This window comes from Leopardus geoffroyi, chromosome D2, assembly GCF_018350155.1.
Source record: "Leopardus geoffroyi isolate Oge1 chromosome D2, O.geoffroyi_Oge1_pat1.0, whole genome shotgun sequence".
In the NCBI taxonomy this organism is placed as follows: Eukaryota; Metazoa; Chordata; class Mammalia; order Carnivora; family Felidae; genus Leopardus; species Leopardus geoffroyi.
The window spans coordinates 30,706,705-30,734,679 of NC_059334.1; the positions used below are offsets into that span (position 1 = coordinate 30,706,705).

Genomic DNA, 27,975 nt, shown 5'->3' on the forward strand with positions numbered 1-27,975 from the left:
CAGCTCAGAGCCTGGGGAGCCTGCTTCAGATTCCATGTCTCCCTCCCTCTCTCTGCCCTCCCCTGCTCACATTCTGTCTCTCTCAAAAATAAGCAAACATTTAAAAAAAATAAAAAACCAAACCAAATACACACACACACACACACACACACACACACACACACACACACACACACACGTGTATGTGATCAGCATATACATCAGTATGTATATATCCTGGGAATGAAAGGCACATTAACAAATTGTTACTGGTATCCTATTTGACACAGGAGTATTACATATCACATGACACGTCCCTTCAAGTTGCAAGATCTTAATGTTCAGGTATGAGAGAGATGTGGAAAATATAGCAGCATATTTTGAATTAACATGTTGCAAACTCCTATGACACAGTATTCAACCTATGCAAATGAAATGAAACTCTGGGGTTCTAAGGACATATTTTAGTGCTATGCGGTTGTGACATCTCAGCTGCCTGGACGACGTACACAGACTGCTCATACTAAAAAACGAGTACTTACACAAGTGTCACACAAGGGGTTTACCTAAGAACTTGCAGAAAAAAATTCCTTAGCAACACTCCTGAAGGCCAGATCAGGTTATGCCCTCTCACGCTATTCTAACAGAAAACCAAAGTTAATAATCTAAGAAACTTGAGAAATGCTCTTTAGTGCTCCAGTCAGCAAGTCACGCTGGTGCCCACAGCAGAAGTAACCCCCCTACCAGCCTGGTCAACACTGCGCCCTGCGGTGTCCAAGCGCTTCTGAACTCGCGCGCTCTTACAAGGCCAGCCCGAGTCACGTGACATAGCTCTCAGGCCCCCTCCCCTCATCTGTGACATCATCAATGGTGCCTGATTACTTTCTTTTCTTTAGAGAAAGCTGGCCCAATCAATAATGAAAAAGAGAAAATATAAGAACTTCATCTTTTCCGGTTTTTATTTCTAAGCGTTTCCTCTTCTTTATGAGCAATCGCACGACACTACCTTCTCCTTATTGATCGGGCGTTATCCTGGGCAGTTCCCCTGCGCGGTCTGGGTCTTTCTGGACTGTAGGCACTGGCGGGGCGCGTCACTGTCCACCGCCAAGTCCCGGGCTGCTCCCGCCGGCCTCCTTTAGGGCGTGCGGCCTCGATGTCCTTCTCCCGGTGTGCCCTGTTGTGGGCTCGGCTCCCGGCGGGGCGCCGGGCTGGCCACCGGGCAGCCGTCTGCTCTGCCCTTCGCGCCCACGTCGAACCCCTTCCTGGGGCTTTGGGGCGCGTGTCTGCCGTTGCCTCCTCCTCCTCCTCCTCTGCCTCAGGAGGCTCCAAAGCCCCGAACACGTCCTTGTTCGTGCCGCTGACTGTGAAACCCCAGGGCCCCAGCGCGGATGGCGACGTCGGGGCCGAGCTAACCCGCCCTCTGGACAAGAGTGAGTGCGGGAGCCAGCGAGGGCGGCCGGGGTGTCTGCAGGCCCACGCGTGGCCGCGAGGAAGCCGCATCCCCTTTCCCTGGACAACCCGGGTCCCCTCAAGCGTTGTCGTCGTGCCTGTCAGTGTCTGCCTACCGCGCTGGTTTGTGAGCCCCTCCAAGCTTGGGGCTGCGTCTTAGTGATCCTTTTATATGTCGCCCCAGAAGTGGTCTTTTTCCTTTTACTGCTCTCTGTGAATCGTTTCAACCCTCTTCCGATGGGACGATTCGCCTTTCTTACGTCGTTCGGTGGACCACCGCTTTTTCTGGCATCCTTTTTTGTTCCTTCGCCCCTGCCCAGAACTGATACCCCTGAGAAGGGGCAAGGGAGGTGTCAGTGAAAAGCTAGAGGAGGATCGCTTTAAGGAGTCTTTATAATTTACTGGCACTTAACACTCCAGAAACTTACAGTGTCGCGGGGAGAAAGGATGTATGGATAACCAAACGTAATACAAGTTAGAACATGATAAGGGTGTCCTCGCCTAAGGTGGTCTGTATCCTGATCATCCAGGAGATGGTCTGTATCCTGATCATCCAGGACTCCAGAGAGAAAGGAGTCCGCTTAGCATCAGTAAGTGGCAGTGTGTTTTGTTCCCCAAACTAACTTTGGATGGGTTTGACAGGGAGGCATGTGGATGGTTTCAAAAGGATTTTCAGATTATAAGGTTGTAGTCTTTAGTTTCTGAACGTTTAAGGAGGCAGGGAATTACCTCAGACTAAATGAAGCTCTGGGAGGCTGAGGGAATTGTATAGCTGCACAGGGCACTAGCTCTCCAGAAGCTATTTTCAGGCAGTTCACTTCAACAAGCAACATTGGTCACTCCTATTGTAATTTTTGTTGTTGTTAATTTTCTTTTTAATTTTTAAAAAAATTTACATCCAAATTAGTTAGCATATAGTGCAACAATGATTTCAGGAGTAGATTCCTTACCCATTTAGCCCATCCCCCCTCCCACAACCCTTCCAGTAACCTTCAGTTTGTTCTCCATATTTATGAGTCTCTTCTGTTTTTGTCCCCCTCCCTGTTTTTATATTGTTTTTGTTTCCCTTCCCTTATGTTCATCTGTTTTGTCTCTTAAAGTCCTCATATGAGTGAAGTCATATGATTTTTGTCTTTCTCTGACTAATTTCACTTAGCACGATACTCTCCAGTTCCATCCATGTAGTTGCAAATGACAAGATTTCATTCTTTTTGATTGCTGAGTAGTACTCCATCGTGTGTGTGTGTGTGTGTATACATACATACATATACATATATGTGTGTATATATACACATATATGTATATGTATGTATACACCACATCTTCTTTATCCATTCATCCGTCGATGGACATTTGGGCTCTTTCCATACTTTGGCTATTGTTGATAGTGCTGCTATAAACATCGGGGTGCATGTGTCCCTGCGAAACAGCACACCTGTATCCCTTGGATAAATGCCTAGTAGTGCAATTGCTGGGTCGTAGGGTAGTTCTATTTTTAGTTTTTTGAGGAACCTCCATACTGTTTTCCAGAGTGGCTGCACCAGCTTGCATTCCCACCAACAATGCAAAAGAGATCCTCTACTCCTATTGTAATTTAAAAATGTAGACTACAACATACTATGGGCCAAAGCTTGTTTTGGGGGGCAGAAGTGCAAATACTTAAAAAAAATTTTTTAATGTTTATTTATTTTTGAGAGAGACAGAGTGTGAGTGGGGGAGGGGCAGAGAGAGAGGGAGACACAGAATCCGAAGCAGGCTCCAGGCTCTGAACTGTCAACACAGAGCCTGACTTGGCGCTTGAACTCATGAGCCATGAGATGGTGACCTGAGCCGAAGTCTGACGCTCAACCAACTGAGCCACCAGGCACCCCAAGAAGTATAATACTTTTACTGAAAAATGTGATGGAACTCATGCCTATTCCTTTTTTTTTTTTTTTAAGTTCATTTATTTATTTTGAGAAAGGGAGAGAGAGCACGAGCAGGGGAGGCACAGAGGGAGAGAGAATCCCAAGCAGGTTCTGCGCTGTCAGTGCAGAGCCCATAGCAGTCAGTCCCACCACTGTGAGATCACGATCTGAGCCGAAATCAAGAGTCTGGATGCTTAACCTCCTGAGTTACCCAGGTGCCCCAGTATATGCTATTCTTTAACCTGTTCTTCGAAGACAGTTAGGCTAGCTATTTCACTTAACATGGGAGTTGGGAGGTCTTTATTTTGGGGTACTTTTAATAATGTAATAATACTGTTAAAATAATAATTTTAATGTAATTATTGGTATTAATACTATTTATTTATCTTAAGGTTGTGGTAAAAAAATACATAACAAAACTTAACCATCTTAATTTTTGGTGTACAGGTCAGTAGTGGTTAAGTATATTCTCATCGCTGTGAAACAGATCTCCAGAACTTTTTATCTTGCAAAACTGAAAACCTAAACCCATTAAACAAGTTTCCTCATTTATTGTATGTATTTTTTTCAAAATTTTATTTAAATTCTAGTTTGTTAACATATAGTGCAGTGTTGATTTCAGGAGTAGAATTCAGTGATTCATCATTTATAACACCCAATGCTCATCATAACAAGTGCCTTCCTTAATACCTATCTCCCATCTAGCCTGTCCCCCACCCACATCTCTTCATCAACCCTCAGTTCTCTAAGAGTCTCTCATAGTTTGTTTCCTTCTCTCCTTTTACCCCCATCCCACATATTCATCTGTTTTGTTTCTTAAATACCACATATTAGCAAAATCATATGGTATTTGTGTTTCTCTGACTTTGTTTAACATAACACACTGCAGCTCCAGCCACATTGCAAATGGCAAGATTTCATTCCTTTTGATGGCTGAGTATTATTCCATTGTGTGTGTGTGTGTGTGTGTGTGTGTGTGTGTGTACACGTATGCGTGTGTGTGCATATATATATACACACACACACCATATCTTTATCCACTCATCAGTCAATGGACATTTGGGCTCCTTGCATAACTTGGCTATTGTTGATAATGCTGCTGTAAACTTCAAGGTGCATGATTCTCTTCGAATCTGTATTTTTGCATCTTTTGGGTAAATACCTAGTAGTGCAGTTGCTGGATGGTAGGGTAGTTCTACCTTTAACTTTTTGAGGAACCTCCACACTGTTTTCCAGAGTGGCTGCATCAGTTTGCATTCCCGCCAACAGTGTGAGAGGATTCCCCTTTCTCCTCATTATCCCCAGCACCTGTTGTTTCTTGTATATAAGTTTAGCTCTTCTGACAGGTGTGAGGTGGTATCTCATCGTGGTTTTGACTTGTATTTCCCTGATGATGAATCATGTTGAGCATATTTCTGTTAGCCATCCATCTGACTGTCTTTGCAAAATTGTCTGTTCATGTTTTCTGCCCATTTTTTAACCAGATTATTTGTTTTTTGGGTGTTGAGTTTGCTAAGTTTTTTGTAGATTTTGGATTCTAACCCTTGATCTGATATGTCATTTGCAAACATCTTCTTCCGTTTAGGCCACCTTTTAGTTTTGTTGATCATTTCTGTCACTGTGCAGAAGCTTTTTATGTTGATGAAGTCCCAGTAGTTCATTTTTGCTTTTGCCTCTGGTGACATAGAAGAAGTTGCTGCGGTCAGGGTCAAAGAGGTTGCTGCCTGTGTTCTTTAGGATTTGGATGGTTTCCTGTCTTATATTTAGGTCTTTCATTCATTTTGAATTTATATTTGTGTATGGTGTAAGAAAGTGGAGGAACTTCCATTCCTCTGCATGTTGCTGTCCGGTTTGCTCAGCACCATTTGTTGAAGAGACTTGTCTTTTTTCCATCGGATGTTCTTTCCTGCTTTGTCAAAGATTAATTGACCATGTAGTTGTGGGTCCATTTCTGGGTTTTCTGTTCTGTTCCCATTGATCTGAGTGAGTGTCTGTTTTTGTGTCAGTACTATACTATCTTGATGATTACAGCTTTGTAATATAGCTTGAAGTCCGGGATTGTGATGCTTCCAGCTTTGCTTTGCTTTGCTTTTTCAAGATTGCTTTGGCTATTTCATATCTTTTGTAGTTCCATACAAATTTTAGAATTGTTCATTCTGGCACTGTGAAAAATGCTGTTGGTATTTGGATAGGGATTGCATTAGAAGTGTAGGTTGCTGGGGCTCTTGGGTGGCTCAGTCTGTTAAGCGTCCGACTTCGGCTCAGGTCATGATCTCGCGGTCCGTGAGTTCAAGCCCTGTGTCGGGCTCTGTGCTGACAGCTCAGAGCCTGGAGCCTGTTTCAGATTCTGTGTCTCCCTCTTTCTCTGACCCTCCCCTGTTCATGCTCTCTTTCTCTGTCTCAAAAATAAATAAACGTTAAAAAAAAAAATTAAAAAAAAAAGTGTAGGTTGCTTTGGGTAGTATGGACATCTGAACGATATTTGTTCTTCCAATCCATGAATGTGGAATGTTTTTCCACTTCTTCGTGTCTTCCTCAATTTCTTTCATAAGCTTTCTATAGTTTTCAGTGTACAGATCTTTTACCTCTTCGGTTAGATTTATTCCTCGGTATCTTAATGGTTTTTGGTGCAATTATAAATGGAATGAATTCCTTGATTTCTCTTTCTGCTGCTTCATTATTGTGGTAAAGAAATGCAACATTTCTGTATGTTGATTTTATATCCTGTGACTTTACTGAATTTGTGTATCAGTTGTAGTAATTTTTGGCGGGGTCTTTTGGGTTTTCTACGTAGTCGTCTGTGAATAGTGAAAGTTTGACTTCTTCCTTACCAGTTGAGATGGCTTTTATTTTTTGTTGTTGTTGTTTGTTGTCTGATTGCTGAGGCTAATACTTCCAGTCCTGTGTTAAATAACAATGGTGAGAGTGGACATTCCTGTCTTGTTCCTGACTTTAGAGGAAAAGCTTAGTTTTTGCCCATTGAGGATGTTATTAGCTGTGGGTCTTTTGTATATGGCTTTTATGATGTTGAAATATGTTCCTTCTATCCCTAGTTTGTTGAGGGTTTTTATCAAAATGGATGCTGTATTTGTCAAATGCTTTTCCTGTATCTATTGAGAAGATCATATATATATATATATATATATATATATATATTTTTTTTTTTTTTTTAATGTTTATTTATTTTTGAGATAGCGCCAGCAGGGGGAGGGACAGAGAGAGAGAGAGGGACAGAAGATCCAAAGTGGACTCTGCTGACAGCAGTGAGTCTGATGCGGGGCTTGAACTCACGAACTGTGAGATCATGACCTGACCTGAGCCAAAGTGGGGACACTCAACTGACTGAGCCACCCAAGCACCCCAAGGATCATATGGTTCTTATCGTTTCTTTTATTAATGTGGTGTATCACATTGATTGATTTGTGAATATTGACCCATCCATGGAGCTCAAGAATAAATCCCACTTGATTGTGGCGAATAATTCCTTTAATGGACTGTTGAATTCGATTTGCTGGCATCTTGTTGAGATTTTTTGCATTCATGTTCATCAGGGATAATGGCCTGCAATTCTCCTTTTTCGTGAGATCTTTGTCTGGTTTTGGAATAAAGGTAATGCTGGTCTCATAGAATGAGTTTGGAAGTTTTCCTTCCATTTCTATTTTTTTGGATGGCCTTTTTGTGTTTTGTGGGCAAAGACTGTATTCTCCATTTTTGCCTGCGTTTCCAGCAATATAGCATGTGTGCCTGGATCAGTAGAATGTTTATCTCTGTGGAATAATGTAGTGATATTTAACATCTACAGTGTTAATACAATTTCAGCTTGATTGATTAAAATATTTTCACTTATGACATTATTGATTTATAGTGGCCTGTTTCCTCAGCAGACAGCTAACTCAGCTTCCCCTGTTAGCACAGTGATTCTCTGCTGTCACCCTTGAAATAGTTTTCTAAGCCTTGTTTGAATACTTCCAGTGACAAGGAGCTGGCACTTTTTTGAGGCAGCTTCCTTCACTCTTCTCATTGTTAGAAGTTCTTGTATAAGTTCCACTGAAATCTGCATCCCTTACTTCCCACTGGCTTTAATTATGCCATCTAGAACAAAATAAGTGTAGTCTGTTCTTTTTTTTTTTAATTTTTTTTTTTTAACATTTATTTATTTTTGAGACAGAGAGAGACAGAGCATGAACAGGGGAGGGTCAGAGAGAGAGGAAGACACAGAATCCGAAGCGGGCTCCAGGCTCTGAGCTGTCAGCACAGAGCCCGACGCTGGGCTCGAACTCACGGACCGCGAGATCATGACCTGAGCCGAAGTCGGCCGCTCAACTGTCTGAACCACCCAGGCGCCCCAGTCTGTTCTTCTTAAAACCATCCTCTTCCAACTAAAGATCATCCCTCACCTCTTTAGTCATTTACATAAAAACATGATGATCTGGTCCTTGCGGTACTGGTTATCTTTCTAGATACTTTTTGGCTGCTCACTATTAGATGTTTAGAATGCTTGTAAGTAAATGAAACAATACAGTTATCTAAAAGTGGCCTGATGGAGGCTAGGGACCATGTCTAATCCTGTGGTGCGTTGCTTATTCTTCTGCAGTAAACAGGAATATTCTGTTGTTTGACTGTAATTTTTCTGGACAGCCCATTGCACTATTAAACCATAAAGAGCTCGTGGTCAACTAAAACCTTTAAGTGCTTACAGCACTCAGTAGACCGCTGGCTTGAGTATTAGGATTTCAAGTATCTTTTGCTCTTTGGGCCTTTCTCCATCTGGAAAACCAATGTTAAGCAAATCTTTCTTTCAGATGAAGTAAAGAAGATCTTAGACAAGTTTTACAAGAGGAAAGAAATTCAGAAACTGGGTGCTGATTATGGACTCGATGGTAAGGCTACTAGCATTTCTATTAGAGATATTATTTTATTACTTCTTAGATTACATCTTTGTCAGTATTGTGTGAGACCTAGTGTGCCCTGGAAATAAGTGCATGGGTATAGTCTGGAGGATTTCCCTGACCTTTGCTTCTGTCTTGGCAGGAGTTGGGCAAGATGCATCTGCTGTGCTGGACACCCAGCAAGGGAGCTGTGTGTTTAGCTTTCCTTCCTGTTGTGCTAGGATTTCACTTTTGGTCAGATGATAGTAAACCAGCTGTAGACCCCCTGGCCCCACCTCAAAAAAAAAGTCACTTTGAATTTTTTTTTTAATGTTTATTTATTTTTGAGAGAGAGAGAAAGATTCAGAGCACAAGCAGGGGAGGAACAGAGAGAGAGGGAGACGCCGAATCTGAAGCAGGCTCTAAAACACTGAGCTGTTAGCACAGAGCCCTACACGGGGCTTGAACCCAAGAACTGTGAGATCATGACCTGAGCTGAAGTCGGACACCTAACCGACTGAGCCACCCAGGTGCCCCCCACCAAAATCACTTTGATGAGTTAGGTGTGTTGCGTGTATATACACTTTATAAGTTTATTTACTTATCTTGAGAGCGTGCACATGAGCAGAAGAGGGACAGAGAGAGAGAGGGAGAGAAAGAGAGAATCCAGCAGACTCTGTGCTGCCAGCACGGAGCCCAGTGTGGGGCTCGGATGGTGAGATCATGACCTGAGCTGAAATTCAGAGTCCAGCAGTTAACAGGTGCCCCTATATGTACACTTATAAATAAGAAATGAAATGAAGACTAAGTCTTACCTATTTTGGTTTTGTATTTCCTGCAGCTCGTCTCTTCCATCAAGCATTCATAAGCTTTAGAAATTATATCATGCAATCTCATTCCCTGGATGTGGACATTCACATTATTTTGAATGATATTTGCTTCAGTGCAGGCAAGTGTTTAGAGACTTTTAAAAATCTCTTTAAAAATGTGTTGAACATACTTTGTATTTCTTCCCATACTTCATGTTTATTTCTCTGGTCAGAGCTTATTCACATCCTGTAAATAATTCCGTGCTTTCATAGGAGGCCTTTGAGGTATTTTTGCTTTAAAAAATTTTTTTTTAGGTTTATTTATTTTTGGGGGGGGGGAGAGAGAGAGAGAGAGAGACAGAGCGTGATTGGGGGAAGGGCAGAGAGAGAGGGAGATACAGAATCTGAAGCGGGCTCCAGGCTCTGAGCTGTCAGCACAGAGCCTGACACAGAGCTCGAACCCATGAATGGCAAGATCATGACCTGAGCTGAAGTCGGACACTTAACAGACTGAGCCACCCAGGCGTTCAGAGGTCATTTTGCTTTTATAGTGGGTCCCTGAACTGGTTATTAAATCAACAATATATCTTAAGCTTGAGAAAGGCAGGGGCTTTGACCTTCTGCTCTCCACTCTGTGCTGTGTATAGGCCGCAGTGAAATGAACTCTCACAGAAGACAGAATTAATACATGGTGGATTCCATTTGTTTCTGCCACTGACTTTTTTCTCCCACATATCAGGAGAGAGTTCTTGATGTAAAAGAAAAAAATATAAGAACGTTATTGTTGTGTTCCCGTCGGCAGTTTGGCTTTGGTTATGGTTTTTAAATGTAAAGTGTTTGCACGTCCATTTCTGTTCAGTAACCATAGGTCTTCTTTCTTTTTTTTTTTTTTTAATGTTTATTTATTTTTGACAGAGAGAGAGACAGGGCATGAGTGGGGGGAGGGGCAGAGAGAGAGGGAGACACAGAATCTGAAACAGGCTCCAGGCTCTGAGCTGTCAGCACAGAGCCCAACGCGGGGCTCGAACTCACAGACTGCGAGATCATGACCTGAGCCGAAGTCGGACGCTCAACCGACTGAGCCACCCAGGTGCCCCATAGGTCTTCTTTCTAATGTATATATCCAGGTTGTTTATTTTTAACTTAACTTTCACCCAAGTTGATCTTTACCTATTTATATTGGAGGAGTAGAGCATGGTGGTTGACAGCCAATTTGTTGTTTCTGTAGAAAGTGTAAGCGAAATTAGGAAGAAAACATAAGACAAAGCAGGATCTCAGAAAAGGAATTCCTCGCTCCAGAGTTTTTTTTAATCCTGGGGGCAGTGTCCCCTGAACTGGCTCACTAAGAGGAAAAGTTTGACTGAGTTTGGTTATGGATAACTTGTAGACTGTATGTGTTAATGTAGTGTTTTATTTTTCAGCTCATGTGGATGATTTATTTCCATTTTTCTTGAGACATGCGAAACAGATATTTCCTGTGTTGGAATGTAAGGACGATCTACGTAAGATCAGTGACTTAAGAATACCACCTAACTGGTTAGTTTCTTTATTTGTGGATTTGAGATTTTCAGTTTCTAATCTTGGGAGATTAGTGATCATTATATATTATTATATATGTCATTATAATATTTTTTGTTGTATGCTGGACAAGAAATCATAAGGAGGCTAGGAGTTGTTTTCCCTAGAAAAGCAGGCAATTAATTCTGGTATCTCCCCTTGATTCTGATCAAGTTAGTTTTATTAGGACAAATCTAGAGTAGCCCTTAGTTTAGGGTGTTGGCCTTACAACTCAAGTGTGGCCTTTCCAGTGTGAGCTCTCACCATGTCCACACTGTGGCTGGAACTCCAACATCTAGCACTTTGCCACCCCTTTGAGACTTTCTGCCCAAACCCTTTGTGGTTGGGTGGGCCCTGCCCATGTTCAGCCCAGCCCTTGGTCAAGGATCCACAGGGTAGCCTCACATAGATTTCGAGGCATCCTCTCCACTGAACCCTTTCTTCTTTTCCACAGTTTGCTTTCCAATTCCACCTGCTTTAGCATCTCTGAATTTTCTCGCTACTGCTCAGCTCGTTGGGGCTGTCATACTTTGCTTGGGTTCCACCTCCTTGTGCCCTCCTGGGGTGCAGTACGGCACAGCTCAAGTGTTCCTTTGTTTCAGGACTTGTAGTCCTACACTGTCTGCTGTTTATGTCCCTAAGCAGCTGCTGCATATACTGTCCAGTTTGGTACTTGTTTATGGTGGGAGGGCAAGTCCTGTACCATTCATCATGGCCAGAAGCAGAAGACTCAATTATTATATTATATATGTTGAAATTTAGAAGGCTAGGCATATTTACTTACAGGTTCATGTGTTTAGAGCTGTGGAAATGATGTGAACATGTCTATGGAGCACGATGGGGTTTAAACTTACTTTAAGTAACTTCTGAAGAAAAGGGACTAGTACAGTAGCAAAAATAGCCAAGAAATTAATTTGCATTTAGGTTTTTCTGTCCTCTAGTTAGTAAATGCCAGTCTTAGAAAATAGTCATTATGTTATTGTGGATCTGAAACTTGTCATTTAATTTTAGTTTCCAAAGATGCTCTCTTGTGAATATTAACAGGATGTTTCATTGGAATAGTTTTCAGTTGCTACCTTTGCCAAGATAGATTTTGAGGTTAATGGGATTAAGCTGTTTACCTTCTTATGTTTTAGGTACCCAGAAGCCAGAGCCATACAGCGGAAGATAATATTCCATTCAGGCCCCACAAACAGTGGAAAGACTTACCATGCAATCCAGAAGTACTTGTCAGCAAAATCTGGAGTGTATTGTGGCCCTTTAAAATTATTGGCACATGAGATCTTCGAAAAGAGTAATGCTGCTGTCAGTATATTACCAAGTATTTGCTTTTTTTCTTGTTAATTTCTTGAAAATTGCTAATTTTCTTGTTAAGGAGGACTGGGCAGGGTGAAGGTGGGAGTTGGGAAAGGGCATATGTAGTAATTTGCCATTAATAAAAGCTGTCATAGTTCATTGTACTTTGTAAGATGTACCACTATTTTATGTACAATTGAGAAAGAAAAAGATGCTGTCAACTGACTCTGACTTGCCATCAGTTGTTAAAATATATTCTAATTTCAGAGATAGTTAAATGTGAAAAAATGTGTATTGAATGAATGAAACACAATTATCACAGAATATTTCACAAATACAGAGAAGTGCAGAGAATTACACACAAATAACCTGAACCCACTCCCCAACTCCCATCAGATTCTAACATTTTGCCATACTTGCTCTATTTAGTTTTTTAAGAAATAAAATACTGATATAGTTGAAACTCCCTCTGAAGTCCTCCTTTGCTTCCTCAGAGTTAACCTAACTCTGAGATGATATTTACTTTCCCTTTTTTTTAGATCAGACTATGATGCTATCAAAAAGAACTAATGATAAAGCCTGACACCACCTTTCAAACCTGAAAAGGACCGAATGCCCTGTAGTCTGAGGCATCGTTTCACTAAATGGGCCACATTTTGGTTCACTGTTTTATTATGACTTTGTAATGTAAGATGAACCAGTTTGGGAATATAACTTGTATTCTCTGGTTTTTTGTTCTGAATAATTTGTGTAATTTGCATACAAAATGCCTCCTTATCCATAAATATTTAAGAAAATATTTCCTCAGAACAATGACTTTGTTTTGCATAACCACGTGGCATTTATCTACAGCAGGGTATTTAATATTGATAGAATACTATTACTTAATCTACGGTCCATATTCACATTTTGCCAGTTGTCAGTAATACTACCCCCATTCTCTTCCAGCCCCCCAGTATTCTGTCCAGGGTGCCAGCACTGTATTTTGTTCTCCTGTCTCTAGGTTCCATTAATCTAGGACAGTTCCTAGGATCCTTCTTTCATCTTTCATAACCTTTACGTTTTGGACGACTAATGGTCATTTGTGGTAAACTGTCACTCAGTTTGGACATGTCACATGTTTCCTTGTGATTAGTTTTAGGTCACTAGGGAGATGGGCTGTCCCAGATTGCCTAGACTTTCCCAGATTTAGCACCAAAAGCACTTCGTCCTGAGGAACGCCTTAATTTCTGGGCAAACGATTATACGATAGTATTAATGTTGCTCCTTGTCAATGAATTATATTAGGAGATCTTTCTGTTTTTTTGTTTTTTTTTTTAATAATTCTTTTAATGTTTATTTATTTAGAGAGCACAGAGGAGGGGCAGAGAAAGAGAGGGATAGAATCCCAAGTAGGCTCTGTGCTCGCAGTGCAGAGCGGGACACTGGGTTCCATCTCATGAACTGAGATTATGACTTGAGCTGAAATTAAGAGTTGGATGCTAAAAGAAAAAAAAAAAAAAAAGTTGGATGCTTACCCAACTGAGCCACCCAGGCACCCCAGGAGGTCTTTCCATTCTTAAATTTTTTTTTTTTTTTCAACGTTTATTTATTTTTGGGACAGAGAAAGACAGAGCATGAACGGGGGAGGGGCAGAGAGAGAGGGAGACACAGAATCGGAAACAGGCTCCAGGCTCTGAGCCATCAGCCCAGAGCCTGACGCGGGGCTCGAACTCACGGACCGCGAGATCGTGACCTGGCTGAAGTCGGACACTTAACCGACTGCGCCACCCAGGCGCCCCGGTCTTTCCATTTTTAAATATTACTTATGATATTCTTCCTGAATCCAGAAACAATTCACATTTGTTTTATTTTAATAAACTGCTACAGTGCAGAAATATACAAAGTTAAGTGAAACTGCTACACTGTCTCATGTTTTTGATACCTGAGAATTTAGCTAATTAGAGGTGTTTCCAAGTTGACATACTTTGTGTAAGAGCAGCTTTCATAAAAATTTTTTAAAGGTTTGGGAATAAATTTGATGATAATGGTGAGAATATTAAACAACCCAAACTTCTTTTTGCTATTATTTTAAATTTTTTTTTTTTTTTCAACGTTTATTTATTTTGGGACAGAGAGAGACAGAGCATGAACGGGGGAGGGGCAGAGAGAGAGGGATACACAGAATCAGAAACAGGCTCCAGGCTCTGAGCCATCAGCCCAGAGCCTGACGCGGGGCTCGAACTCACGCACCGCAAGATCGTGACCTGGCTGAAGTCGGACGCTTAACCGACTGCGCCACCCAGGCGCCCCTTTGCTATTATTTTAAAGACGGCAATAACTCCAGATATCTTTTTGTCACCTTAGGGCGTGCCGTGTGACTTGGTAACAGGTGAAGAGCGTGTGACCGTGGAGCCAGACGGGAAACAGGCTGCCCATGTTGCTTGTACAGTTGAGATGTGCAGTGTTACAACTCCTTGTATGTACATGCCATTTAAGAACATTTACGGTTTAGTAATTTTTTCTTTTAAAATATGGTTAAACATACGAAATGTGTTTTTATTGTGAAAAAAATTTTAAATTGAGACGAATAGGACAACAGATATCCAGTGCTCACCAGTGCTCACTAATAAATGTCAGACTCTTGGTGGTGTTTGCTTGTGAATGTTCCTCTCCCCTTTTCTCTTAAAGGAACTAAAATGTTAACAAGTATAATTGGTTCCTTTTTACCACTCCCCAGTTTAGTTCCTTTTTTGATCCAACTGCTGTCAAGTGTTTGGTGTATATCTTTCCTGTCTTTTTTTACATCACTGATACATGTTACCTATCGATACTATGGACTGTATGATTCAAAACAGTCAGGTGATTATCATACTGTATTATTGTTCCACAACTTGCTTGGTACTCTATGCAGCATGTTTTTAGAACTAGTCTTGTTATATGTATATTGTATGTTTATCTTATGTGTATAATATGTATCATAAATATATATATCGTGTTTATTCATTTAAAGTTATAACGAAAATTCCATCTTACAACTAAAATTGTTAATTCCCCTACTAAAGAATATTTAAGTTGTTTAAGGTTTTTCATTATTATATATTGCACTGCAATGAACTTCTATTTAAGTAGTTTTGAAAATATTTTGTTTAATTTTATTTTTTAAATGTTTATTTTGAAGGGGGGAGGTGTGTGTTAGCGGGGGAGGGGCAGAGAGAGGAGAATCCCAAGCAGGCTCTGTGCTGTCAGTGCAGAGCCTGACATGGGGCTCAAACTCACAAACTGTGAGCTCAAGACCTGAGCTGAAACCAAGAGTGGCCGCTTAACTGACTGAGCCACTCATGCGCCCCTGAAGATATTTTAAATAAAAATTAACTTTTCCTTACCAGTAAGCAGTCATATCTTTGTTATAGAAAATATAAACATAAATGCAAAGAGAAGGAAAAAACCCATAACCTCCCAGTCCTACTCATCCAGAATCAACAAGTGCTAACGCTGTGGTGTGTATTTTCCAGATTTCTTCTATGTTTATGTTTGTATTGTGTATGCATATACTTATGTGTGCATTGTGAGTGTGTATATTAAATAGGAAATACACATTATGTACTCTAGTTAGCTTTTTCATTTTAATCAACTTTCTGAGTAGTTTTTTTACAAATGAATTTATTATAAAAGTAACACATTGTAGACATTCTGATAGCACAGGAGTTCATAAATCAAAATTCCCTCTTCTGTCTCTTCTTTTCTAATCTTGTTTGTATGTACCCAATTGGAATAAGTAATTTTTAATCTGATGTTTTTTCAGTATAAAACGTCCTCTCTGGGGCACCTGGGTGGCTCAGTCGGTTAAGCGTCCGACTTCAGCTCAGGTCATGATTTCACGGTCCGTGAGTTCGAGCCCCGCGTCGGGCTCTGTGCTGACAGCTCAGAGCCTGGAGCCTGCTTTGGATTCTGTGTCTCCCTGTCTCTCTGACCCTCCCCCATTCATGCTCTGTCTCTCTCTGTCTCAAAAATAAATAAACATTAAACAAATTAAAAAAAAAAAAACAAAACAAAAAAACAAACAAACAAAAAAAGTCCTCTCTTTTGTTTCCTAAATGTTATTATGGGTATATTAATTTTTTTTTAATGTGCTCTTCTCAACTCCTTGGTATTTGAGGAAGAAGATTAAAATAAAATTGATATGACACAAGGAGAATAAAATAATATGGTTGAAAACATTTTGGCAAGGGCCTCTGTGTGGCTCAGTCGGTTAAGCGTCTGACTTTGGCTCAGGTCATGATCTCATGGTTTGTGAGTTCGAGCCCCTCATTTGGCTCTCTGCTGTCAGCACAGAGCCCACTTTGGATCCTCTGTCCCCCTCACTCTCTGCGCCTCCCCTTGCTCGCTCACTCGTTCTCTCTCTCATAAAAAACAAAAAAATAAAATCTTTTTGGCGTTAGAAAATAAAATGAGGCACTAATTTTTGCCTTAGTGATGAGGTTTTAAAACCCATAAGAATGAGCATAGCTAGAGCTCAGGAAATTACACTTTCTATCCCTTTTTCTGCTCCTGACACCTGTCTGGGTTCATATGATAGAGAAGCTTCATTTACAGTAGGACTGTCTGCTCCTTATTCCTGGAAGCCTAGATGCTTACTTCTTTTACTACCCTGTGGATATGTTAGTTCTTATTAAGTAGATTCTCTAGGCTCCCTCTGAGATTGCAAAAAATAGGACAAATGAACCTACTAGATGTTGTATCGCCTGGGTTAGAATTTTATGTTTTTAGATCTTAAACTTGATCACTGTACATGCTGTATAAGCTTGGGCCAGTGACTTAACTTCTCTGGGCCTCAGTCTGTTCTTCTATAAAATGGCTAGAATGATGATACTTATGGCATAGATTTGTTGTAAGGATTAAATGAGTTAAAATTGTAAAGCACTTAGAACAAGCCTGCCAGAAAAGAAGTGCTTCGTGAGCAAGCGATAGTGGTGATTATGGTGGTGACGAAAGCTTGAGTTTGGGTGCTATAATTTGTTTATAATATTATTTAAGTATATTGCTCATGATGAATTTTTATTTTAGATGAAGTGGCTGTGATTGATGAAATTCAGATGATTAAAGATCCAGCCAGAGGATGGGCCTGGACCAGAGCGCTTCTAGGTTGGTGGTCTTAATGCTAACACCCGTGCTTTGTGACCTCTGCACGGAGTTGCATTTCTCTGCTTGACATTGCCGGATAGAGTTCTTAGGATCCTCTCTTTTTGACACAAATCAAACAAAATGTCAGCCTAGTGTGAGTTCTTAGTTCCTAAATATTATTTTAAAAATGGGAAGTCCAGTTTTCTTACTGTAAAGTTAGCATAACCAGTTAATTAAAGTTAAAATGTTCAAATCTTGCCACCTTTACACAACCATGTTAACATTTTGGTGTTTCATGCGGTCTTTTTCCTCGTGCATATGGTGTTTTGTGAATATATTATTTTGTATCTTGTGTTTTTTTCGGTTCTCTTGTTTCATAGATTTTTTTTCACACCACATATTAATATTGCACATTCTCTGTTGAAGAGCTATACTATTTTTTCCACAGAGTTGAACATTTGTTCCTATTATTGATAGTGCTACAGTAAAAATTTCTGTGGCCATAGCTTTTTATTTATTTATTTTATTATTTCTTTAGGATAGGCTCCTAGAATTGGAGTTCTTGAGGTCCATGACCATGAATGAATATTTCTACTGCGCGATATTGGAGTGAATTTTTGATCATTGTGTTATAGGGCAGGTGTTTGCAAACTTAAAAACAAATAGCTGAACTCTCTCTTCAAACAACTCATATACCTTAAAGCCTATAATTTAAAATGAGAGTGGATCTGCTCAGTGGTAAGGAGCTTGGAGTTTCTTTTACCGTCCGGTCCCCAGCCTCCGAGGTACCTCAGTCATTCCATGGAGCCTAATTTGAAAAACACAAGTATAAGATTCAGTACTAACCATCAGAATGCCAGGTTCTGGTCCTTTGCTGGCTTTACTCTGTAGTGGACTCAAAACCATAGCCAAAGCAGTTTAAAAGCACTGAGATTGGAGTGCCTGAGTGGGTCAGTTGGTTAGGCATCTGACTCTTGGTTTTGGCTCAAGTCATGATCTTACAGTTTCATGAATTCAAGTCCCGCATTGGGTTCTGTGCTGGCAGCATGGAGCCTACTTGAGATCCTCTCTCTCTCTCCTTCTCTGCTCCCTTCTACTTGCACCGTCTGTGTCTCTCTCAAAATAATAAAATAAAATAACATAAAATAAAATAAAATCAAAAAAACACTGAGATTTATAGAGATAATCTTTGCCCGCTAGAAGGTTGTTGTGAGGTTTGAATCAAAGAGATAATTATCAAAGAGATAATATCGATGAAAACACTTGGTAAAGTTATAGAGCAGTCGGTAAGGAAACTTCAAGTATTTTTGTTATATAAAGTGTGAAATATTTAATTTCGTACCTTTAAAAAACTATCGATTTTGCATTTAACAGGACTCTGTGCTGAAGAAGTCCATTTGTGTGGAGAATCTGCTGCCATTGACCTGGTTACTGAGCTCATGTACACGACGGGAGAGGAAGTGGAGGTAGATCACATGCTTTGTTCTCAAGGTGGCATAGCAGATAGCCTGGAGTACCCCAGCAGTGGCTTCAGGGGTCCCAGATAGCGGCAAAGTCAGAACTTAACTAAAAAGAAAGTGTCATTTCCTCACAGTTGGCTAGATCATACATGCTTGGTTGAACCTCATGATCCGGAATTCCGGCGGAATGACCATCATACCCCAAGCCTTCCAAAAGTACAAAGAGACTCGTAATCTTCTCTTGACAACGCCTTATGGAGTGTGAGCAGTTCTCTTTAGAATTAAATAAGTCAGGAATGTTGGAAGTTTGAGGCTTAGCAAAAGCATATGGTTTTCAGAATTTTGGATGTCAGAGATTAGGGCCTTTTTTTTTTTTTTTTTTTTTTTTCCCCAATATATGAAGTTTATTGTCAAATTGGTTTCCATACAACACCCAGTGCTCATCCCAAAAGGTGAAGATTAGGGCCTTTTGCTAGAGATAGTTTGTATCCCTTTCTCCAACGTGGAGAGTAGAAAATAACTGGTTTCCTTTCAATCCTAATTTTTTGTGTTTTTTTTTTTTTTTTTTTACTATAGTTCTTTAATAAGATGAAGAAATACTTAAAAATTGGTTCATCAGTTTTGTGTTCAGCTTTCAGAGAGAGGGTGGGATGTAGTGGAAAAAATTCTGGGTTCTAGTCTTGGCTTTGCTGTTAACTAGCTTTGCGTTGTTAGGCAGATTGCAGAAGGCTAGAACCGAAGGAATCCTTATCAGACCTGATCTTTTATGTGGACTCTATTTTGCTTTTTCATAAAATTGAAATAATAGTAAACCTCTGAACTTACCAAGTTGCCACGAAAATCGAATGTATATGAAAGTGCTTTGAAACTCTGCGACATGGGGGTGCCTGGGTGGCTCAGTTGGTTAAGCGTCCGACTCTTGACTTCAGCTCAGGTCATGATCTCACGGTTTGTGAGTTCGAGCTCTACGTCTCGGGCTGTGCACTGACAGCACAGAGCCTGCTTGGGATTCTCTCTCTCCCCTCCTCTCTCTGCCCCTCCCCGACTCGTGCTCCCTCTCTCTCTCTCTCTCTCTCTCAAAAATAAGTAAACTTTTAAATAAAGAACATTTAAAAAAAATTTTGGCATGCTGTATATAACATTTTGTTAATTTAGAAAACACCAATGAGAACTGATGGTAACATTTATAATATGAAAATAAATGTTTTTCTATATTGTAAAATACCATGTAAATGTAAAAACATTGGAACTTGTCAATTTTTAGCTGCTTTTGATTGCTCTGCCCATTTTTCACCTAATAGTGACAGGAAGTTGAGTTAGTTGTGTTATTTTACAATATCATGTCTTTATTGTAGGTTCGAAACTATAAGAGGCTTACCCCCATTTCTGTGCTGGATCATGCACTAGAATCATTAGACAACCTTCGGCCTGGGGATTGCATTGTCTGTTTTAGCAAGAATGATATTTATTCTGTGAGTCGACAGATTGAAATCCGGGGATTGGAATCAGCTGTTATATATGGCAGCCTCCCACCTGGTAATTATTGGCTTTCATCATGACAGGGACATGAAGTCTCTTATTTTTGCCATTTATGTTGAGATGTGTATAGAAAACACAGTAAAAGGTACTGAATAAGGTTGTTTGATACATTAGTAATTTGTTATGGGTCAAATAAAGTAAATATATTTCTCTAGTTCATCTTGGTGGGGATAGAAGTTTTTTAATTATAGCTCTTGCTGCTCTTGTTAGACTGTATTTTAAATGTTGAGTTGATGATTTTGTTACAGAAATGTCATTAAAATATGAGCTTGGTACATCGTTTTAAAGGTGTAGTCCTGAAATCTCTTTATAAGTGTTCTCAGAAATGGGGCTAGTAGGGGATTGTGTTGCTCTATGTCAGGATATTTAAAGGAGTAGGAACGAAAGATAAGTGGCTCTTTGAGGACATAAAGCAGTAAGTTTGAAACAGTAAGAGTTTTATTCATAAGAATGGAGAATGAGAGATGAGGGTTCTAAGATATACTTAGTGTGATGTGGTAAAAGTTTGAGAGCACTGAGCGAACATAAACTGTTCTTGTTTTAGGGACCAAACTTGCTCAAGCAAAAAAGTTTAATGATCCTGATGATCCATGCAAAATCTTGGTTGCTACAGATGCAATTGGCATGGGACTTAATTTGTAAGTAATTTGTTTTTAATAATCATGGGTATTCTGTGGGTTTTCTAATTGGAATTAGAATGACCAAACACTTTACGTTTAGGAGAATGGGTATTATAATACAGTCGTGAGGTTTATCTTGCTGACATCTCTTGAGGGAATAAAAAGAAAATATCACATCGCATTAGGGATTTTGAATGACACTGCCTCCCACTAACCTGTTATAGTATCTCACTTTATTTTCAGTTTCTCAGCAGGTGTATGAGTGCCCATTATGAATGTGGGGCTGGCCCTTATCTCTAGGAGTAACAGTGTTGTGTCTAAGTATTTTCTCTGAGGAGTCCAGGCAGTTACACCTTTTGGAATCCAAGAAGTATTCAAAGCTATTAATGGCAGCCAACTTCTTTATTTTAGAGAAGGAGAGGGAGCAAGAGCAGGGAAGAGGGGCAGAGGGAGAGACAGAGAATCTTAAGCAGGCTCCATGCACAGTATGGAACCTAACATGGGGCTTGATCCAATGACCCTGGGATCATGACCTGAGCTGAAACCAACAGTCAGACGCTCAACAGACCGAGCCATCCAGGCTCCCCAATAGGAGCCAACTTTTAAAAACAGTCTGATAGCACTTTATATGGTTTACTGGTAAAAAAAAAAAAAAAAAAAAAAAGTCATTTTCTGTACCTTATTGAAGTATAATTTACATACTCCACAGTTCATTGTAATTGCACAGTTTAGTGGTTTTTAGTAAATTTATACATTTGTTAAAAAGTACTATTTAATGGGAAGGAAAAGAATTACTGACAAACCTCTCTTATACTGTAAAGAGTGGACAAGATTGTAAGCAGGTCTAAACTAGAACTGGAGTGAGCATTTCTGTAGTGACCCAAATGATGGGGAGTTTTTTATACAGCAGTCTGTATTGAGATTACTTTTATTTCTATTTCAGGAGCATAAGAAGAATTATTTTTTACTCCCTTATAAAACCCACTATCAATGAAAAGGGAGAGAAGGAAATAGAACCAATTACCACCTCTCAGGCCTTACAGATTGCTGGCAGAGCTGGTAGATTCAGTTCAAAATATAAAGAAGGAGAAGTGACAACAATGAATCGAGAAGATCTCAATTTACTAAAAGAAATTTTGAACAGGCCTGTGGATCCCATAAAGGTAAGGTGTAACGTGTTCATTACTTGTCTGCGAAGGACAGTCATTCCTTCCTTCACTCACCTTCCGGACCCTTGCCTCAGACACCTGGAAACAGAAATAAGCAAAAGAAAGTTTTGTGCCATGAAAATCCTGTCAAGAAAGCCCCACTTTACTGCTTTGGAGAGCCCTAGGGACCCCTTCATTAGAGAATGGTGAGCAAATGGAAGATCCAGATTGAACGAGTTTAGTAAACCTGATTTTCCTTGAGTTCTTTCTGTACTCTAGCATTGGGTGGGGAGAGGGGCGTAGTTGCCTCAGGTGGGCACCCCGCTGTGACAGCCAGCTGAAAAATTGTGAGAAGCTTGAATGTAGAAGAAACTCTTGAGTGTGGGGCAAAAACAGTACTAAGCGATATAACTTTGAGCCAGTTCGGACGAGGTTAACTTTTGGTTAGTGCGGTTAACGAGGCAGCAGCGTATGTATTTTAGTTATAAGTTTGTTAACTCATAATTTAAGTTGCCTAGAAAATTTACTTATAAATTAACGTGGCTCATCTCGTTTTTCAGTGACCCTAGTAAAAGGGGAATATAAATGAGTCGATGCAAGGGAAAATTCCTGGAGGAAAGCTGTGGTTGAAATCCTTTCTGTAGCTTTTGTTAAGAGTTCAGTTGCTAAGGACACACCCCCATTTCCCCTGTGTGCCTCATTTCTTGTGCCCATACTCTTCGTCCCTCCCGTGACTCAGGTCTGTCTTCTTTCCTCCTTCTTTCATCCTTTGCTCTTTGTGTTTCCTATTCCTTTTCTCTTTCTCTTTTTGCTTATACCCGCCTTATTAATACTGGGATACAGTTGAAGAGAGACTGGCCTCCAGTGTAGACATTCTCTCATGTATTTATCTATGTTTGTCTGTCAGTTTTATTGCCTTGGTTAAAGCGATTGGGTTTTCCTTGTTCATTTTTGTTCAGTGAAGATAACGGAGACCCTGGAAAGCATTTTTGGTACTCTGTCAGATCATCAGAGGTTTGAGAAATACTAACTAAAATGTCAGCGAAAGGTTGATGAGCCAACTCAGTGGGTATAATTGGTCAGGGTCACTAAACCATCTCATCAGCTTTCTCAATTGGTGATAAATGGGAAAGTGACATTGCTTTTTTCTTTTTTACTCAAATTCTTGTCATTTAGCTCATTTGGTGAGAGCTTAGCCTGAATATAGGACTTTATAAACAACTTAAGAAAAGTTGTCCTCTAAGAAGGAGAAACTTAAGAGTTGTTCTTTCATTTACTAAAGGCAGCTGGTCTTCATCCGACTGCGGAACAGATTGAAATGTTTGCCTACCATCTCCCTGATACAACACTTTCTAATCTCATTGTAAGTAAAAACTTACTTTTAAATCTCTCCTAAAATATCTAAACTATCTTTTCTAAAAAGGTTGATATTGCAGACAGTTACTAATTAACTTTGTGGGCATCAGTGGATAGTCTATTTTTGTGATATTGTTATTTATGAGGTTTATCTTGAAAGTGAAAACCTCCTCTCAAAATCTTCTGGAACTTTTGTCTTGAGGAATTTTCTGAGTATTTCAGGTTGGGAAAGCTATAGGGAAGGTCTTTTAGCCTGTGAGGACAGTGAATTAAACAGGCCTTTCTAGAAGACTGTTAAGGATTCAGAGATTGTCTTTTGTAGGCTTGAGTACTTCATTCATGCCCACTTAGGCAGTCCAATAATGTATCTTTTTTTCCCTCCAGGATATTTTTGTCGACTTTTCACAAGTTGATGGGCAATATTTTGTCTGCAATATGGATGATTTTAAATTTTCTGCAGAGTTGATCCAGCATATTCCGTTAAGTCTACGAGTGAGGTATGTTTTCTGCACAGCTCCTATCAACAAGAAGCAACCTTTTGTCTGCTCTTCGTTGTTACAGGTAAGCCTTTATCTTTATATTTTGAGTTGTTTCAAGTCAATGCATTTCCCTAAACAGTACTTTGTTATTCAAGGTAAAACAGTTGGAGAGTACTTTTCCATAGGAGATACTATATAAGAACTTATATATAAAGTGGCTCTTTTTTTTCTTAAATGACAAATTCTTTTGAGGGAAGGGGGTCTTGCCTGATGATATACGTCTTTTTTTTTTTTTATAATTTTTTTTTTTTTTTGCCTGCTTTTTATTTTTATTTTTATTTTAAGTAGGCGTCATGCCCAGTGTGGGGTGTGAACTCACAACCCTGAGATTAAGAGTCACATGCTCTACTGACTGAGCTACCCAGGTGCTCGCTAATACACTTCTTTCTTAGTAGCATTGGTTAATATTTTTTGGAAGGGGAAGGGGAGTAGGGGTTAGTGGTGGTCATAGTATTCGGTTTTCCTGATTATAAGGCACTGAGCCAGGGATTGCTGTCTTGTATGAGTTTGGTGCCGGGCTTTTAGCCCCTTCTTATTCATTTGCATAGGGATACAAACCTCTGCCTTCTGAGGAGCATTTATGCACCCAAAAAAGGGGGGCAGGGAAGGGCAGTGGAAGCTGAACTTCCAGCCTCCTGCCATGTCCTCTCACCTTGCGGAGCCCTTGCCTCTCCCCTGTTGCCTCTTCCTGGAGTGCCCTCCCTGTCCCACTAAACCCAAGGGCCTCCTCTTGGAATCCTCCTCTGACTCTAGTCTTGCCCCTGTCTTCTATATAGAACTCAGCATTCTGCGTACTGGCTGTGTTCTCACCAAATCTGTTTCTAAATTTATGTTCGAAATTACTTTCAAATTGCATAAATAATACATAAATGCTTTCTCACTGCATGAAGTTAAAACATTACAGATAGGTTAAATTGGGCTACCACCCCCAATGTCAGTCTTTTGACAGAGCTACAGTTAACAGTTTGTGTCATTGCAGACCTTTTCCGTTGCATTTGCTTACATATGTGTACATATGGAAATTCTAGTTTTGTGGGTGTGTTTTCCCATAAATGTTATAATGAATTATTCTGCAACTTGCCTTTTTCTTTTCCCTTTAATATGTCTTAGAGGTATTGCACACCCAGGTATTTACTTAGGAAATATGTTTCTTAGAGCTGGCATTTATGAGAGAGTTAGTTAGCATAAGGTTGACATTTCTGGAATAAAGTCTGAAATGCTATAAAGTGACCTGGGTGGGGACACCTGGGTGGGTCAGTCAGTTAAGCGTCCGACTTTGGCTCAGGCCATGATCTCGCGGTTTGTGAATTTGAGCCCCGCGTCGGGCTCTGTGCTGACAGCTAGAGCCTGGAGCCTGCTTTGGATTCTGTGTGTCCCCCTCTCTTTGCCTTTCCCATGCTCATGTTCTGTCTCTCCTTGTCTCTTGATAATAAATAAATGTTAAAAAAAGATTAAAAAAAAAAGTGACCTGGATGGAGCTCGGGTCCATGGTCCTGACTCTGGTTTACCACCCTTCAAACAGCTGTTCTAATGAAGCAGAAGCATTTTACTAAGGGGTAAGAAGTCTGGAATGGTAGAGGCCAGCAGTTGCTTATGTGTTCTGATACTGTTAGCATATGAAAGGTAGAGATTTTTCCTTTTTTTCTTGATCACCATTATGACTGAACTTTAAAAGACCTCCATCCCATTGATGGCCTCTGGTGCCCCGCAGGATAGTTGTTTGGAAATGGTGTTCCAGGGAGCTCCTTTAGGGCCAGCTGTTGGACGGAGGTATCTGAATGGATAAGTATCTCTCCCTTCCCCTTTTTGGACAGCTCCGTGCTTGGCTCTTTTACGTATTGGATTTTTACTAGTTTGTGGCCAGAAATATTAAAGTTCGGCTTGTCCTGCTCAGCAGGTTAGCTTGGTCACATTTCCATCCTTCATGGCTATTCTGTTTGGCATGTGTTAGCAGAATGCATGACTGAATTTAATAAAATCATAACATTATTTAACCACAATTGTTCTAAAACTGCCTCGCCTCTCTGAAGTATGGACCTTACTTAGGTTAGACATTTAGAGATAATTTTCCCTAATCAGGACATGAACGATTTGAAATCAGCTTATTCTTGAAGCTAAACTTTTGCTCTACAGGTCTCACATGGTTGTATTTCTGTCTCCTATAGCATATTGTGATGCATAATAATGCCTGGCATTTGTGGGGGTTGGGGGCAGCCTGGTTTTCCGAGCACATTCTCCCAACAGTGTCCTGTGGTTCAAGAAGGAGGTATGGTGGTCTTACGGTGTTGATGAGGTCACTGAAGCACAGAGTGATGGCTTGGCCAGAGCCACACAGCTAGTGAAGAGGTGCAGAGTCTGTTTACTAGCTTGATCGACTCATGCCCAACCTTGCACCAAGCCACCTCAGAGTTTCTTTATGATAAGGAAGGATATTGACAAGATACAGCTTATATTTGCAGTTACAGGACCATTCCATAAAGGGGTAGAAATGAGAGACTTCAAAAATATCTGTCCAAAACTTGTAACATTAAATGTTCATTAAAGTTAACAGATTTAGGCTCTGTTAGTTTTTGTATGACTTCTGAGGTACATATTATTGCCCTGGCTTTGGAAAATGAAGGAAAGCACCCCCCCCCCTACTTTTTTTCTTCAAGGTATCTTTATGAAGTATTAAATATTCTTAAAAGTATGGAAAAGTATAAAGAAGGAAAGAAACCAGCCTGTTGAAACACGACCGCAGTTAATGTTTTGTTGTGCTTTCTGTTTCTGATTGCAGATTTAAGTGCATTTTGATTCTTTCACCAAACTCTTTTCTTCTCTTTCAGTTTGCCAGGCAGTATAGCAGGAATGAGCCACTGACCTTCTCGTGGTTACGCCGATATATTAAGTGGCCATTACTTCCACCTAAGAATATTAAAGACCTCATGGATTTAGAAGCTGTCCATGATGTCTTGGATCTTTACCTTTGGCTAAGGTATCACATTTTTCCTTTACCTACTCTCATTTTTCTGAGTAATAGGGAAAATCAAAGGTTTTATGAATGGTCTTTTGCTCTCAAGTAACAGGCACATTTTTACAGGGTGCTGTTATGTTTATTGTCCATTATGGCAGTCGAGTCTTGTTTATACCCATTCTAAAAATGACTAAGGACTTCTTATGATTCTAGTTCAGATAGGTAGGTGAGGAAGTGTACTAGATTCTTGCTACACAGATGGTGGTCCCCGGACCAAAAGCATTGGTATTACCTAGGAGCTTGTTAGAACTAGAGAATATCAGGCCCACCCCAAACTTAAACTACATTTTAACAAGATCCCCAGGTGATTCATTTGTATATTAACATTTGAAAGGTGCTGCTTTACATCAGTGATTCTCAAAGGAGGGGCCTGTCCCCCTTAAAATATGATTCACTTAAGATATGAGTGATGACCTACCCTCATAATGACAGTATTCCTCAGGTGTATTGGGGCTGAGCAAAGGCACTGGACAGAGTCTGCAAAAACAGAACATTTGGGGGCCAGTGTCCAGATGTAGTTACATCATTGAGATAAGCCCAATGATTCTGATAAGGGCTGTTGCTATATAACATAATATGTCTTTTCCTAGCTACCGGTTTATAGATATGTTTCCAGATGCCAGCCTCATTCGAGATCTCCAGAAAGAACTAGATGGCATTATCCAAGATGGTGTACACAACATCACCAAACTGATTAAAATTTCAGAGTCACATAAGCTGTTGAACTTGGAGAGCTTGTCGTCAGAGAACCGGTCCCGATTGTCAGGAACTTTAAAGAGCCAAGCTAGAAGGGTGCGAGGCACCAAAACTGTAGGGAGTAAAGCTGCTGAGCCACCTGTCCCCAATGGAGGAGAGAAATCCCTAGCTTCCAGACTGGTGCAGCAAGGACTCCTCACTGCAGACATGCTGAAACAGCTAGAAAAGGAGTGGCTGACACAACGAACTGATGGCAAAGAAAGAACAGAGCCTGGGACTTACTCAAAAGGGACAAGAAGAAAGAAGAAGGAACCGGATTCAGATTAGTTTTATTTTATTTTTATTTTTGCCAATAAAAATCTATTTTAAAATCCTTTTTTCCTCATATGTATTTACTGCCTGCTACGGTATGTGGCTATTATGGGGTTTTTGTTTGTTTGTTTGTTTTGTTTTTGTTTTGCTTTTTGCTTGGGAAAATTAGCTCTTAAAGATAACTGCTGTTTGTTTCAACATTTAAAAACTATGGAATGTCTTAGGGATTTTATTTAAAGCTTTATATCGTGGCCATTTGTAGTATAGCACTAAGACAATGCACTATAAGGAACTGTGAATGAGAATAAAATCAGTTTGGTGAAA

The 27,975-nt window shown here is 40.2% G+C and overlaps 1 protein-coding gene across 1 annotated transcript; it reads left to right on the forward strand.

The window, feature by feature from the left end:
* The first annotated feature begins 1,027 nt into the window (after nucleotides 1-1,027).
* SUPV3L1 (Suv3 like RNA helicase) lies at nucleotides 1,028-27,975 on the forward strand. Its single transcript, XM_045437644.1, has 15 exons — nucleotides 1,028-1,409; nucleotides 8,138-8,215; nucleotides 9,045-9,152; nucleotides 10,434-10,548; nucleotides 11,706-11,874; nucleotides 14,212-14,323; nucleotides 16,912-16,989; nucleotides 18,343-18,434; nucleotides 19,784-19,964; nucleotides 20,512-20,605; nucleotides 21,531-21,750; nucleotides 23,018-23,098; nucleotides 23,476-23,652; nucleotides 26,456-26,604; nucleotides 27,234-27,975. Exons 1-15 carry the CDS (start codon nucleotides 1,133-1,135, stop codon nucleotides 27,664-27,666), a joined length of 2,364 nt encoding a protein of 787 aa, XP_045293600.1. The 5' UTR covers nucleotides 1,028-1,132; the 3' UTR covers nucleotides 27,667-27,975.

Excerpts from the sequence above, each read along its gene's own strand:
- SUPV3L1 (XM_045437644.1), top strand. The coding sequence starts at position 1,133 with ATGTCCTTCTCCCGGTGTGCCCTGTTGTGGGCTCGGCTCCCGGCGGGG. Across the intron at positions 9,153-10,433 it reads TGATATTTGCTTCAGTGCAG|CTCATGTGGATGATTTATTT; the intron begins GCAAGTGTTTAG and ends TTTATTTTTCAG. Across the intron at positions 23,099-23,475 it reads CAACACTTTCTAATCTCATT|GATATTTTTGTCGACTTTTC; the intron begins GTAAGTAAAAAC and ends TTTTCCCTCCAG.